Source organism: Maniola hyperantus, chromosome 1, assembly GCF_902806685.2.
Source record: "Maniola hyperantus chromosome 1, iAphHyp1.2, whole genome shotgun sequence".
Taxonomy (NCBI): Eukaryota; Metazoa; Arthropoda; class Insecta; order Lepidoptera; family Nymphalidae; genus Maniola; species Maniola hyperantus.
This window is the reverse complement of record NC_048536.1, coordinates 8181401-8197916: the sequence shown is the minus strand read 5'-3', so window position 1 is coordinate 8197916 and position 16516 is coordinate 8181401. Positions and strand designations below refer to the sequence as shown.

Genomic DNA, 16516 nt, shown 5'->3' with positions numbered 1-16516 from the left:
TTATATAATCTTTGGTGTAGAGTAGATCTGTGGACTTTTATTTCTGGTCGGTGTCTGTGGAGTAGATGTGAAAAACGTCAAAAAACGAAGTGATTATAAATTATTATAAATACTTGTAAATACCTAACTCTTTGGGACGAAAAGTTGAATTTGATTTGCAAGTTGCAACACATTTTGTACAATTCTACAATAATTGAATACGTATATTTTGCAAATTGCGTTTTGCATTGTTTGTTGGTAAAAAGCTTAAAGAAAAAAGTTTCAAAAATCATCATTTTTAATTTGAGATCATAATTTAAATTTATTTAAATAATGTTGAAGGTATATAAATCAAATTGTTTTCCTGCCAATCAAAACCAGTTCTTCAATACATTCTTCGGTAAGTAACTAATATTTCGTACTTGCTTATTGCTTACATGTTAGTCATGAAACAGTAAGTAAATAATTATCTATTCGATGCGTAGTTTATTCCTTATAAGCCGATCATCAGCTGGTGTTGTTAGACTTGTCTGGAATTTTCCATTGTTACAATGTATAGGCCGGCCGCTTAGTAACAGAAGAACGACGGAAGGCACTGTTCATACATTCTGTACAGACCCTCTAGGCCCCACAGACGTGCTGCAGACTATCAGTCAGAATTTTGCCAGATTGTATTACTAATCATGTTCGCAAAGTTTTCTGACGGACAATTTGTAATATGTAATATGAAACCGGCTATATGTATATGCTTAGGCTGAATATACAATGCACGTTTGAGCTGCTTATCTTGAATCACTCAGCTCGCGCAAAGTATGTATCTTCCTTGAGATGTAAAGAAAGGCATACTCCCTTGCTCAGTCTAAAGTAAACTATAGATCTCGGTTAAGCTTTAGTATTGTCTCTGCGGGGGGGAGGAGGGTAGGGGTATACCGCACCTGCAAGCCAAAAATGGCGATTCATAATAGTTTACAAGATATTAATTATTTAAAACTTGTAATTTTTAGGTTAGTTTTACCGAAATTCGGGCAGAACTCTTGTTAGTTGAAGAGGGGTGGGGGATCAGGAGCTGATAGGGGGTTCCCTAGCACGTCCTCGTCCCCCTCTCCCTCTCTAACCTTACTTACAATAAGGTTTTCTGAATGGTTATAAAAAAATAACCACTAAGGCTGTGCCTTCTGACCTAACCAGTAGTAAGGATTTATGATAAGTAAATTTTTAACATTTAACCAACTGTTAGTCTTTAAATGGGCTACACCATAAGATTCGCTCCGTCGCCCCTTCATTCAGCTCCTCTCCTTAACCTTCGATTCGCTGCGAAGGTCGAATTAATATTTTGTAAACTATTATAAATCGCCGTTTTTGGCTTGCAGGGCGCGCCATCATCTCCTTGCCCCCATTTCCCCCCACCCCCTCCGCCGCTGGCGCAATACTAAAGCTGATCCTAGATCTCAGCCTTACTACGGTCTAGGTGTGTATTATAGATATCTCAATGATGAGTTATCGTTATTATCATCCTTTTTTGTATCAGGTGGTAGAAAACAAGTTGGCAAAACTATTCACGTCACTCCAATAGTAAAATATCCACAAGTCGCAGAACTTAAGCTCCCTACAAATGTGATCAACATAAATGAAGCTGAAATGGGCAGATTTTCTCCACTCAGAGCAAGAGATATATCTGGACCTGTGATTAATGCTTACAATATAAGACATACAGCACCTCAAATTGATATTACATTACAATATGACCCCCATGTTAATAAGTATGATTGCCGAGGAGCAGTAAGTCTATCGTCATCAATGCAGAGTAATGTGCCAAGCCCATTTACTGGCAACAAGACTCATCTCAACATGCCAGGATCTCAGTGGGGTCAAGGACATAAGTATTTGTCTGATCACCTGCACAGTGCTCATTACTTAACTCTGAGAAATGAGTACAGAGGAAAGTTGTATAAAGGTATAGTTCCTTTTTCAACATAATGTATATAAACTGAAAATAATATAATAATAATATGTAGGTATATCTTGTGGTAAAATAGTAACATGTATATAGATACAAAAATATTTCCTTCTTTGGTGTTGGAAAAATAATTAAGCAGTTGCATAAAAGTTCCCTAATTAAATTGATCGACTTTAAATAAATATTAAGTTTTCCAGATATTTGGACAGTTCTGTACAATTTACACTATATAGAGTTATATCCATATTAACATTTTTCCCTTGACCTTCACAGAATAATCAGTTTTCTATTATCATCAGTCCACTTTAATGTCAATGCAATTATGCCCAAATACTACTTATTTGTATGTACATTAATAAGCAGCTTATATTACATAAATTTTGAGTATGCACTCACCATATTATTTGCTCTATGTGTCAACTGTCATGTCAAAAGTACGGTTTATCATGGGTTCACCTTTAGATTAAGGAACTACTTAACCAATCCATAGCATAGAAAGATTTGGCCACAGTCCACCACGCTGGCCAAGTGTGGATTGGCTGACTTCACACACCTTTAAGAACATTATGGAGAACTCTCACGCATACAGGTTTCCTGACGATGTTTTCCTTCGACGTTAAAGCAAGTGATATTTAATTTCTTAAAACGCACATAACTGCGAAAAGTTAGAACTGCGTGCCCGGGATCGAACCCCCGACTTCCCATATAGGAGGCGGACGTCGTCGTAACCCACTAGGCTATCGCGGCTCTTAAGGAACTATAGGCAGTCGTTAATGTAAGGGTAACCTTAGATTAAGGATTAAAATCGTACTTTTGACAAGAGCAGGTATGGGGAGTGCATTCTCAAAATGCACTACATATTATGTGTTATGAATTGACCAAAAAAAATAATGCGGGATTCGTACTGCATGCTGCTGCCACACCTCTCTATGCTAGTTATGACAAAGCTACGAAAATAACACTTCTTTGAAAATATATACTAACATCTTGCGAAAATCGAACAACACGATCGCTCCTGGCGTAACAAGCCGGTTTTGATGTGCCACAGGATATAATAACTTTTAGGGTTTCATAGTAAAACAAGAAAGCCTTCTGTGTCACTACATGTCACAGCAATTTTAAAAAGAGACTATAAGAGCTGCAAGGTTGAAAGTTTTACAGAATTCTGTAATAAGTCACGCAAATTGCTAATGCGCGTGGCCGCCATTTTAGTGACGTCAGCACTATACTGAAGTTTCGAGCTGATGGTATATTTTTATTTCGGCTGACGTCATTTCGATGTTAATGAGACATGGTTCCAGCGCAATAGCAATTTGCGGGACTTATACCTGTTACACATTGGCATATCAATATAAAAAAAAACTGGATACCTACAGGAAATGAAAACCACGCGTCGAAAAATAAAGTTTACTCCCTCAAGTGAGAACTTGTTAAAAAGTTATTTCATAATCATTATGAGGTTTCTTAGAAAAAAAAACTACTGTTTAAGAAATAATGACCAGTGACTTGAGCAGTTTTTTCCCTCAAGTTTCAATGTCATTTTAACTACGCCAGACTTCTGTCTGCTATGAAAACAGGATTCTAGACATGTGAATTGTGAATCCAATAGAATGTTAACAGTATTTATTATACAGTTCAAACAGGGTCAAGAACCGTGACGATAGGTCGATAACACTACAAGTAATTTTGCATATCACATCATCGAGATTATCGCCACCATCGTCTACTTACCTACTTTAACATTTTGTGTAGACTGGCTTATATTAATTTATAGTAAACTAGCTTATGCCCGCGACTTCGTCCGCGTGGACTAAACAAATTTCGGACCCCTATTTTACCCTCTTACGGGTTGAATTTTCAAAAATCCTTTCTTAGCGGCTGTCTACGTCATAATAGCTATCTGCATGCCAAATTTCAGCTCGATCCGTCCAGTTGTTTGAGCTGTGCATTGATAGATCAGTCTGTCAGTCACCTTTTCGTTTTATATATTTAGACTATGTATGTGCTTTTATAATTGCTAGCAAATATTTTAATATGTATTATTATGTTACATACAGCCCACACTTGATATGTATCTCTACTCACACTTAATATTAATTACAAGAGTTATTCTAGTAAACCTACATATTGTTAGGGGTGCAAGAGACCTATGTCCAGCAGTGGACGTCTATCGGTTGATAATTATGATATGCTGATTGTTAGGGGACCTACATATATGATAGATGCTGCAACAAGTCCATAAAACCCTAATAAGTATTCATCAAAGTTCTTGGTACTTCAAACTTCATACTTCAAAGACGGAGTACTAGCATAATATGCTTGGCCACATCATCTAAATGACGGTGATGTTATGTCTATAGGAGTTTGTTTGAACGCTGTCATCACTGTCGTGTCGTTGTCGCCATGCCAGTGCGGCCTTGGCCTTAGTATATAAAATATAAATTGCCATAAATCTCCGTGACTTCTGTTATTGTTATTATTGATGATCGCTATTTTTCAGGGTTCCGTACCTGAAAAGGAAAGTAGGAAAGGAACCCTTATAGGATTACTTCGTTGTCAGTCTGTCGTGTCTGACCTAGAATACCGATTGTCCTTCGGCAACTGAAAATTCAAGGGCTGTTAGTTAGTACGATCTTAGATCAATCACTGCACTACTCGGGTTCAAGATCTGAGGTCTTTCTACGTGACCGTGAACTGTACCCATAAATTTAACATTTAATAGGAGTTGAGTACACAAAATATTGAGTGTGGACTGTACTTTCATTTTCAACTCTATACTAATCTCATTATATCGATTTGTCCAAAGCATAGCTATAACCATTGGGGCAAGAAAGATGAGTACAACACCAGATCCTCCGCTAAGTGCTAAAGAAAAACTAAAAAAAGCAATAAAAGATTATGGCGCAACTGTTATAGTATTCCATGTTACTATATCATTACTATCTTTGGGGGGTTGTTACGTCCTTGTATCTAGGTATGTCTTATTCATATCTTTGCATGTTTGACTCATTTCGCACTAATTAATGTAGCCACTTCGTAGAGATTCGAATCTCTCTTCACACTCACAGTCGAATCCAAGCGCAAATTTAAAATTTTACATATCATAATAATATTATGACCTGTAACTCCACAACATAATATACATTATTACGTAGGTACCACATGATGCCCGCGACTTCGTCCACGTATATATAGGTTTTAAAAACCACGTGGGAACTCTGATTTTCCAGAATTATCTCTGGGATGCAAGCTATCTCTGTACAAAATGTCAAAATCGGTTAAATGAAAAGGTAACAGACAGACAGAAACATATTTGCATTTATAATATTATTAGTAAATTATTAATCATATTATGCATTCTTTTATAAGGCAGTGGTCCGACCGCCGACGATGAACGAGAAACGAGTAGAACTAGAAACTTAAACGAGTTGGTGATCGGCGGGAAGCGAAGCGAGTGTATAGTTTCGATAGTTTTGTCGCCGGGCTACAAGCGAGTGTGCAAGTGCGACGAGCTATTACTCACGTCATTCGCCCGCGATCGCTCAGTCCTGTGCAAACCTGCGCGCGCGTTATGTGTTCAAGCGAGCGAGCATCGCTCAGCGAATATCGCTGAGTGAGTTTAATTTTGAAAGCTCGTCGCTCAGCGACAAAACTAGTAAAGCGAGTCGTCACCGGCAGTGTGAACAGTCAGAGAGCAACTTTTGATACATCTGTTTCGTTTACACGGAATGTACATTTATTGTGCGTTTCTTGAGAGAGAAAATCGCCGATAGTTAGTCGTTTTCTCGCCGGCGCGGCGGTCGGACCACTGCCTAATGCATGTAACACAAGTAATATAGTAAATAATCCTGAGTACTATAATATTACTTATTTCATAAAAATATTATGGAATTAAGTATGTATTTATAGTTTCAACTAATTGTAATCAAACGAGACAAGTAATTTCGTTTGGAATAGTCTGAATCCATTTACAATTATTAGCGCTTTGATCTGTCAATCTGTTTTGTTTTATAGGTGACGCCAAACTTCTTGAATGCTCTGAAGTGGTGACGGGTAGCGTCGCATTAACTTACTATCGTAATACTTAATAATAATATATTACTTGTATACTTGTATCTGCAAGGAGCGGCAGTTAGAGCACGCCCCGCGTATTACCGCCGGCCTGCAAGGAATACACGCCGCTAAAGTGTTTATTGTATCTGTGCAAATAAGGACTTCAGAGTAAGAAGTTTGGAGTCATCTGCACTATTGAAAAATTGACAATAATAATAACTAGGTGTTCTTATCTACTCATAGTTATGATACTTTAATATATCAATTGTGAATTGTCCTTACTTATTTCAAATTTTTGACGACTGTGCTACTTTGTAATTTTCGCATTTCGCAGTGTCACGACTCACACATTTCAAAACAGTTATAATTCGTAAAAATTTCATGTGAAAAGTACGATTTTAGTCATTATTTTATAGGTGAACCGTACTTTTGACTTGACTGTTGACCTATAGTCAAAATGGCGCGTGAGAAGTCATTTTGTATGGACTATATCTAGTTTGGAACGAATATGTACACTGGCAGGCTATACAATCACATTTAGCTGAAGAAAACAGGTTTTTTTCTTGGTTCTGTAAAGTTGTGAAAATTGAGATGGTACCAGTTGCCAATACACAGTCGATACGATTCATGTGACGGCAGCGCGGCGTAATGGCAATCCACGCGGGTAACCCTGGCTGCTATTTACAAGTTGTAATATAAGGAACTGTATTACAACTTTTGTAACACAATTTCCTGAAGGCATTTGCACTGCAAAGCGCGTATTAGAGACGAGCGCTAATAAACGTGTCCGTGTGTTACAAACTTACACGCATACGCGAGCATTCAGTGATAGTCCTCCCGTGCAGTCGCCATGGCGTCGTGCCGCATGCCATCTAGCGTCGTATTTAATTAATTTTATTTACCGTTTTTCAGCGGAGTAGATGTCCTGGCAATTCTGAAGTATTTTAATTTTGGTGAAGGAACACTCGCGAACGCAGTAACATCAAACGCTGGCACTTTTGTGATTGCCTATGGAGTGCACAAGATTTTTGCACCAGCAAGGATAGCCATTACACTTACAGCGACGCCATTTATTGTACGATATCTCAGAAATATAGGAATTTTGAAGCGCAGTATTGCTTCTGGTGGTGGGAAATAAATCACATTATAAAAGTTTTATAGTTTTATTCAGTCAAAATTAATCATTTGAAAACCATGTACTTAGGTACTACTCTCAAGGCTGGCGTCCACTAGGCTCGCCGAGCCGAGTCGAATCGATAACGCAATTATTCGCAATAATTTAGTACGCGGCAGATCGAGGCCAGAGGATCTAGCTTTCTTAGATTTCAACCAAACGTCTAGACAAACTCAAGAATTATGAAATTCTAAAATGCTAACGGAAAATCTAAAGATCACTTTGTTGCCCATCTGTCTGTTCGTGTGTCAAGGCTTTTTCTCAGAAACTTGCACGCATGCCTGCCTACAATACATAATAACATAAGTATAGGTGGTGTTACGTAAAATTATTTTTATACTTAATTATTTATACCATCACTCGAAGCGATTTGCCTCCTCGTTTCTAATTCCAACCGCTAGGATATTATAGAACGCCCTTCCGTCATCTGTTTTTCTCCGCTTTTAATATATGTACCTATCATCAAGTCAAATAGGCACCTTCTAGGCAAGCGCCCTATACTGCTGGTATAACTGATTGCAGCCAAGCGCTAGTCTTTAGAGGGAGTAGGTAAACCAAAATTCCTTCGACTCGTCATCAGGAGGTACCCGCAAAACATTTTTTCTAAATTTTAATAAGTATGTCTCTGTGTAGCGGCGTTTATAGGTTTCTACATCATATCAGTCTGAATCTGCCTCAAGTGCTAAATTAATTTCAACTTTACAGCTATTATGATTTACTTTTAAAATGGCTGTGACAAACAGATGGACTGCAGCTTGGAAGAAACTATACAAGGGTTCCTCTTTTTACAATTTAAAAATAAAATTGTTTGTTTTGTTAAAAGGCAAACTAAGTATAATGTTATGTACCTAGGTAGTTACATATTCCAACGACAACATAATTCAAATCACTTGCGCAGCAAGTCAGCTTCAAAGAAGGCACTAGGTCATGAGTCCAGCACACCGTCAGCAAGATACCTATCACCTCGTCGCCTTACGTGACTCCAACTGATTGTGACTAATATTTACTTTTCCATGTTCTGTTAAGGTACCTATTTGAACTAAGGGTGCGTTTCCACTGACGCGGAGCTGGGTAGAGTGGAGCTGAGCGGACTGAATTGGCCAGTCACAGTGCTCGAAATCTCCACTCAAGTGGAAACTGTAACTGGAGCGGAGCGGACTTTCAAATAAAATATAAGGCTGGCTCCACGCGTTAGTGCCAACGCTCTTACCAATGTTGGTCGGTTATTTTCGTGAGGCATTCGTATGTTGACTATTTCCGTCCGTCCCGTCAGAGCCTACGTGAAGATGTCTGATACAGAAATCGAAGTTGTTCTAAGCGCTTTTACAGTACTAAGTGTATATAATTTGTATTTGTTTAATGAAAAAAGCCACGTCAAAGATAGTGGACGTATGGACTCGATGTGTATTGCAACAAGACTGACGTTGGCAGCAACGTGTGGATGGATCGCAAACGTTGGCGCAGATTCCTTTGAAAAAACCAACTCCCAACGTTGGCGAGAATGTTGGGCCAATGTTTATTTCCCGATCCACGTTGGACGAACAGTGTTGGGGCCAGCGTTTGGACGCCAATGTGGAGTCTGCTTAAGAACACGCGGCCCCGAGCCGAATAGAACGGAGTCGAGCAGGCTGTGCCGAGCGGAGGGTAGCGGGACGGTGCGGTGCGGCGCGGCGGGTATGGTAAATAAATTTGACTGATCGTAACACGGCTCAATGCAGCTCTAGTCTGCTCAGCTCAATTTAGCTCCGCTCCGCTTTAATGACATTTCACTGCTCTTCTCCGCGTCAGTGCACCCTTAGTGAGAGATATGAAGAAAGCATTGTCGTCACACCTCGACGCAGTTTCTTATATTAGCTTTAGGTCGGCAGCGTAACGTAAAACTGTATCTGACACTGATGCAGACGTTAGTTAGGTTAAAAAATAAGGACCTTACTTCCAAGATCCTTCTGGCTGTCGCGTTACGTTAGGATCGTAGGTACCACAGAGTACATTTGTACTACAATACCACAATACGAACAGTTTGATAAAGCCAGCTGTTTGTTTGAACGTAGGAAGGGGGCCGCATTGCTTTATTATATTATACCCTATTATTTGTTTTATACCTACACATTTCCCGGTAAAGTATTCAAGCACTACCTATTCGATTGTTCATAGGTCATTAACGCGTTAGCAATCTGGCATATCACAATAGTGTGTAGTCGCCCTCCAAGCGGGCGGATCGACATTCACGGACATAATGCATCAACTTGAAACGGAATTTAAAGACTGGTATGTATATCTAACTCTCACCTGCAAAGGTAAGTATATTATTTTTGGGGTTCCGTACCTCTAAAGAAAACCGGCCAAGCGCGAGTCAGGCTCGCGCAATGAGGGTTCCGTACTACAGTCGTATTTTTTCAACATTTTGCACGATAATTCAAAAACTATGATGCATAAAAATAAATAAAAATCTGTTTTAGAATGTACAGGTGAAGACCTTTCTTATGATACCCCACTTGATATAGTCACTCACTTCGAAAGTTGAAAATACTAATACTATTTGTCCATGACCACAGTTTAATTTTTTTGTGTGATCTAACCCTAAAATCCCGGTTTTCAGAATTTTTCCCCAAATGTTAGCTATAAGATCTACCTACCTGCCAAATTTCATGATTCTAGGTCAACGGGAAGTACCCTGTAGGTTTCTTGACAGACAGACAGACAGACAACAAAGTGATCCTATAAGGGTTCCGTTTTTCCTTTTGAGGTACGGAACCCTAAAAAGGAACCCTTATAGCATCACTTCGTTGTCTGGCTGTCGTGTCTGTCAATTCGAGGGAATCAAAACCTTAGGGTACTTCCCGGTGACCTAGAATCATGTAATTTGGGAGGTAGGTAGGTTTTAAAGCACAAGTTCAGGAAAAAATCCGAAAACCGTGAATTTGTGGTTACAATAATATCCTAAATCACATTTAGATGGCGCTGTCCGTCATTAACATGCAGTGTTGCACACAAGTGTTATTATCGTTATCTTGTACGATCGATGGTACGAAACTTTTGGTGTGCGACTGCGAGTCCGACTCGCACTAGACCAGTTTTTTGATTAAAAGTTGCTTAGATTGCTACCTACCTACTTAATAAGTAAAGCAGATCACTTAAGTAGCTACGTCATTAACCTAATTTACTATTTTATTGTTTTGCTGGTGAAAACAGAAACTATAGATACATACAGCTGGTGCGTGTATGTATCTATAGTAACCGGTAGACGGTAGCAGAGCGATTACCTATAGTACGCGCCAGGTCGAGATGGCAATCGGGGAGGGAACGCCCCGTATCCTCCCCGCGGCGGTTGTGCGGGGCGTCCCCTCGCCTCATACCCCGATTGCCATCTCCACCTGTCGCGGACTATAGGTGGGTACTAGGTAGGTAGGTATATGTAGGTACTTACTGATCAGATGTGGGTCATTGGAATATCTCCGTGCACACAATACACGTAGACTACGATCTGCTACCTTGTCCTTTAATTAAATCTTCAAAGATAATATATTATAATCCTTTATTTCCTGACCTACTACTGTTGTTACGTTGGCCATACACGATCAAGTTTACCGTCAATTGACGGTGTATGGTAGGCGCACAACCGTCAAGTATGCTGGACGCCACGCGTTTCAAGTCTGCTGCAAATCCATACTTAATGTTATGAATGCGAAAGTGTGAATACTGAATGTCTGTCTGCTAGTTTTTCACGGCCCGGCCCGGGTTATTCCCGTTGAGTCACACCCCCGTGTGTAACACTGTGACACAAGGTGCCTAAAATTTCAAAACATTCCCGTTGAGTAACACTGTTACACAACGGGAATTAATTTGAACTTGTTGGCACCTTGTGTCACACCTACATAAATACATATTATTGCGCGTGTATCAAGTATTAACTGATTGTGCACATTTCCGGGATGTTATTTATTTATAAATACAAGATGGCGGACATGAATTTTTTTACAAAAAATTGACATGGGTGTCGTTTTTAGGGTTTTAGAGGGTGCTGAATTTGATGATGACATTTATTCTGAAATCCAAGATGGCGGACATGAATTTTTTTACAAAAAATTGACATGGGTGTCGTTTTTAGGGTTTTAGAGGGTGCTGAATTTGATGATGACATTTATTCTGAAATCCAAGATGGCGGACATGAATTTTTTTACAAAAAATTGACATGGGTGTCGTTTTTAGGGTTTTAGAGGGTGCTGAATTTGATGATGACATTTATTCTGAAATCCAAGATGGCGGACATGAATTTTTTACAAAAAATTGACATGGGTGTCGTTTTTAGGGTTTTCGAGGGTGCTGAATTTGATGATGACATTTATTCTGAAATCCAAGATGGCGGACATGATTTTTTTTACAAAAAATTGACATGGGTGTCGTTTTCAGGGTTTTCGAGGGTGCTGAATTGGAGGATGACATTTATTTTTAAATCCAAGATGGCGGACATGAATTTTTTTACAAAAAATTGACATGGGTGTCGTTTTCAGGGTTTTCGAGGGTGCTGAATTGGATGATGACATTTATTTTTAAATCCAAGATGGCGGACATGAATTTATTTACAAAAAACTGACATGGGTGTCGTTTTCAGGGTTTTCGAGGGTGCTGAATTTGATGATGACATTTATTCTGAAATCCAAGATGGCCGACATGGATTTTTACAAAAAATAGACATGGGTGTCGTTTTCAGGGTTTTCGAGGGTGCTAAATTTGATGACGACATTTATTCTGAATTCCAAGATGGCGGACATGATTTTTTTTACAAAAAATTGACATGGGTGTCGTTTTCAGGGTTTTCGAGGGTGCTGAATTTGATGATGACATTTATTCTGGGTGCTGAATTTGATGATGACATTTATACTTGGATTTCAGAATAAATGTCATTATCAAATTCAGCACCCTCGAAAACCCTGAAAACGACACCCATGTCAATTTTTTGTAAAAAAATTCATGTCCGCCATCTTGGATTTCAGAATAAATATCATCATCAAATTCAGCACCCTCGAAAACCCTGAAAACGACACCCATGTCAATTTTTTTTAAAAAAATCATGTCCGCCATCTTGGACTTCAGAATAAATGTCGTCATCAAATTTAGCACCCTCGAAAACCCTGAAAACGACACCCAAGTCAATTTTTTTAAAAAAAATCATGTCCGCCATCTTGGACTTCAGAATAAATGTCGTCATCAAATTTTGCACCCTCGAAAACCCTGAAAACGATACCCATGTCAATTTTTTTGTAAAAAAAATCATGTCCGCCATCTTGGATTTCAGAATAAATGTCATCATCAAATTCAGCACCCTCGAAAACCCTGAAAACGACACCCATGTCAATTTTTTTGTAAAAAAATTCATGTCCGCCATCTTGGATTTCAGAATAAATGTCATCATCAAATTCAGCACCCTCTAAAACCCTAAAAACGACACCCATGTCAATTTTTTGTAAAAAAATCATGTCCGCCATCTTGGATTTCAGAATAAATGTCATCATCAAATTCAGCACCCTCGAAAACCCTAAAAACGACACCCATGTCAATTTTTTGTAAAAAAAATTCATGTCCGCCATCTTGGATTTCAGAATAAATGTCATCATCAAATTCAGCACCCTCGAAAACCCTGAAAACGACACCCATGTCAATTTTTTGTAAAAAAAATCATGTCCGCCATCTTGGATTTCAGAATAAATGTCATCATCAAATTCAGCACCCTCGAAAACCCTAAAAACGACACCCATGTCAATTTTTTGTAAAAAATTCATGTCCGCCATCTTGGATTTCAGAATAAATGTCATCATCAAATTCAGCACCCTCTAAAACCCTAAAAACGACACCCATGTCAATTTTTTGTAAAAAAATTCATGTCCGCCATCTTGGATTTCAGAATAAATGTCATCATCAAATTCAGCACCCTCTAAAACCCTAAAAACGACACCCATGTCAATTTTTTGTAAAAAAATTCATGTCCGCCATCTTGTATTTATAAATAAATAACATCCCGGAAATGTGCACAATCAGTTAATACTTGATACACGCGCAATAATATGTATTTATGTAGGTGTGACACAAGGTGCCAACAAGTTCAAATTAATTCCCGTTGTGTAACAGTGTTACTCAACGGGAATGTTTTGAAATTTTAGGCACCTTGTGTCACAGTGTTACACACGGGGGTGTGACTCAACGGGAATAACCCCTGAAAATCAGAGTCCCCACGGGATTTTGTAAATAGGGTAGGTAAATATTTAAATCCACATTATATAACGTCTCCTTATAACTTAACTAGCTTATGCTCGCGACTTCGTCCGCGTGGATTATACAAATTTCAAACCCCTATTTTACTGCCTTAGGGGTTGAATTTTCAAAAATCCTTTCTTAACGGATGTCTACATCATAATAGCTATCAGCAAGCCAATTTTCAGCCCGATCCGTCCAGTAGTTTGAGCTGGGCGTTGATAGATCAGTCAGTCAGTCAGTCACCTTTTCCTTTTATATATTTAGATATTTCGTAACAGTAAGTAGGTACCTACCTAGCGTAGCTTCAATTTATTTAATTATTTTGGAGAAAAACAGAAGATATGTCCGACGTCAATAACATTGGTAAAGATAAGAAAGTCAAACGCTCACTAAAGTAAACATGTACCAACGCAAAATTGTTTATACTTAGTGATAATTACATATAATTATGTGCGTACCTACCTACACATCATTATTACATTCTTTAAAATGTAGTAATTCATTAAATTTTATTCAACTATAACGCACCAGTCAGTATTTGTACATAATGATGAATCTACGTGTTTTAAATTTACTGTCAGTTACGTGTACTATCATAATTAGCATTAGCGTTTTAGCTGCAAGGTAAGCAAATAAATTAGTTAGAACAAGATTTTGCTATTAGGTAGGTAGCTACCTAGTTACTAGCTCAATGTTTGCAACCTAAGTAGGTACCTAGGTCATTTGTAGGTATATTATTTAGGGTTTTTGAGAATTCCCGTGAGAACTCTTTGAAACTCCGGGATAAAAAGTGCATACCTAACCTATGTGCATCTCTAGGATGCAAGCCATCTCTGTAGGTAGGTACTTTCATTTCTTATCATTGGCTGCATTATTGCTCTTGCCAGCAGGACGTCTGATTGCAGCTAAGCGTTAGGGCGGTGACGCACTCATCCGATATCCGAGTCCGTGAAAATACCTTCCGAAGTAGTCATAGAACTGTTTGTATTCATTGTACCTACTAGTTATATGTAATATTGCGTGATCGGATGAGTGATCACGCACTCATCTGATCGAATCCGTGAAAATACGGATATTAAAAATGTCTACGTCATAAATGTCATAAGCTACCATTTAAATTGTTTTATGACCACTTCGGAACGTATTTTCACGGACATGGATCGGATGAGTGCATAACCGCCCTTAGGGCGTTTGTGGACTCATCCATATTCGTGTTTTTTTATGTACTTAGTAAAACATCCGATATTTTGCTTACATAAAAACACAAATACGAACCGAATACGGATAAGTGCACAAACGCCCTTAGTCTATTTAAAAAAATAGTTTTTGAAAGGATAACAATAATATTAAAAACTAAGTGGTTGAGCTTTATACTTCAAATAGGAAATAGATAATGCTTGCCGATAAAAATTTAAGTATACCTAGGTACCTTTAAGCATTTTTGCGTGACATTTAGTTGGCTGCTGCTCAGTAGCATTCTGCTATGACAAGGCAAACATGTTTGTTAATTTCAATTACGTAGGTATAGTTATATCAGTTAGGTACCTACCTATAAAGTTACTTTGAATATTTTTCTAAAAAACGATCGGACCGATTTTGATGCAATTTGCATTACATAGGTATCACCACCTCGGAACAGCACTGCAGTCGTAGCTTTAATATTTTCAGTGTGTTCAACAGTAGAACGTATTTAATAACTGTAGATTTGTTTTTCAGCAATGTTTCGCCACCAGCTAGGCAGTATTTGTTCGACTTTACAAAAACTGACGATGTGGATAATTGGCAAGAACAATCCGATACTGTGAGGAGTGTAGGCATGTCCAAAGCGGTACTAGTTATACATAGGAATGCAGAGTTCAGAAGGGCTATATTTTTTGCGTTGTTAAACCCTCAACCTAATGGTGCTGGGTTTGCTGGTATACGCGCACTTGGATCGTATAATTTGACGGGACACACTAAACTGCAAATCCTTTGTCGAGGGCAAGGACAACATAACGGCTTCAAAGTTGTCCTCAGACATAAAGGACTGAATGATGAACCTAATTATTCGTTCGAACAATACTTCCAGGTATGTATCCTGTGATGTGTCACTGTATTTTCATACATTACTTAGTTTTGTAATAAATAATGTTGGCGAAATCTGTAGCAGGCGATGACTTGGCTCATTGCTCGATCTTTTCGTCTCAAAGTCGGCGACGAAAATTCCGCGCAATGTAGCGCTAGAGCGTTAATGGTCTGCAGCTGCTGAAATCGTAGGTAATAACTAATTGTTTTTTTCAGGCGCCGAAAGATGACTTTGCAATACGTGAATTACCTTTTTCGGAATTTAAAGCTTATTACAGAGGAAAACGTGTGGTTAACAACGAAACATTGGATTTATCTCAAGTATCCAGTATTGGTTTTCAAATGTATGGCGGAGTTTATCAACCAATCAAACAAAAAGGGCCAGCTACTTTGGAAATCGACTGGATAAGAGCGGAATAAATATTTTTATAGCACTATGTGACCAAAATCCGTACTTAAGTAACATTTTATCCATAACTTAAAAAGTCCATTTTCGTTCGTCTTACCTACTAATAAAAAAAATTCGCGGGGTAAAAATGGATTTACTGACCTCACGTAAGTATATGCGTTACTCACCTATACGTGTTTTGGTTACATGAACTATATTAATACACGGCGTTTACTATTTCATAATTAATTTAATAAGAATTAATGTACAAATAAAAATAATAATTGAACCTATTTTTTTGCATTTCTCACAAGCAGATAAATGACTATTAACTACAGCCATGCAGGCCTTACTAGAGTCTGTTTTTGTCCTGTTTAAATTAAACAGTGGGAATGATCTCGTCAAATTGCGCTAGCGCTGTTTTCACTATCAATAGTAATATATTATGTTGCATGAAGTACGCAGTTGCTCTTGATTAGTCAAACTCTTTTTATTCAAAATGGTAAGACTAGACTACGGTCGTCACAGATATTCGCATTCGCTTCCGCAAATGCGGAACATTCGCATGAATTCAGACATCCGCATCAATTGATACAGAGCTTTTACGGATGCGGCGCGCGTGTTAGCTAGTTAATATATTTGCATCCGC

General features: G+C 38.4%; 2 protein-coding genes across 4 annotated transcripts; both read left to right on the top strand.

Moving 5' to 3' along the window:
* The first annotated feature begins 48 nt into the window (after nt 1–48).
* On the top strand, nt 49–7134 carry LOC138402200 (uncharacterized). Its single transcript, XM_034969324.2, has 4 exons — nt 49–379; nt 1508–1933; nt 4748–4910; nt 6902–7134. The coding sequence occupies exons 1-4, from the start codon at nt 313–315 to the stop codon at nt 7125–7127; spliced, it is 882 nt and encodes a 293-aa protein (XP_034825215.1). The 5' UTR covers nt 49–312; the 3' UTR covers nt 7128–7134.
* Nucleotides 7135–8827: 1693 nt separating this feature from the next.
* Nucleotides 8828–16160, top strand: LOC117982887 (uncharacterized). 3 transcript variants are annotated; one of them, XM_069508734.1, is made up of 4 exons: nt 8828–8842; nt 9318–9431; nt 15132–15483; nt 15696–16160. In XM_069508734.1, the coding sequence occupies exons 2-4, from the start codon at nt 9400–9402 to the stop codon at nt 15897–15899; spliced, it is 588 nt and encodes a 195-aa protein (XP_069364835.1). In that variant the 5' UTR covers nt 8828–8842; nt 9318–9399; the 3' UTR covers nt 15900–16160. The 3 variants fall into 3 exon arrangements, with proteins under 3 accessions (XP_069364835.1, XP_034825222.1, XP_069364793.1); XM_034969331.2 differs by lacking the exons at nt 8828–8842; nt 9318–9431 and adding an exon at nt 13733–14039; XM_069508692.1 differs by lacking the exons at nt 8828–8842; nt 9318–9431 and adding an exon at nt 14884–14933.
* The last annotated feature ends 356 nt before the right edge of the window (nt 16161–16516 follow it).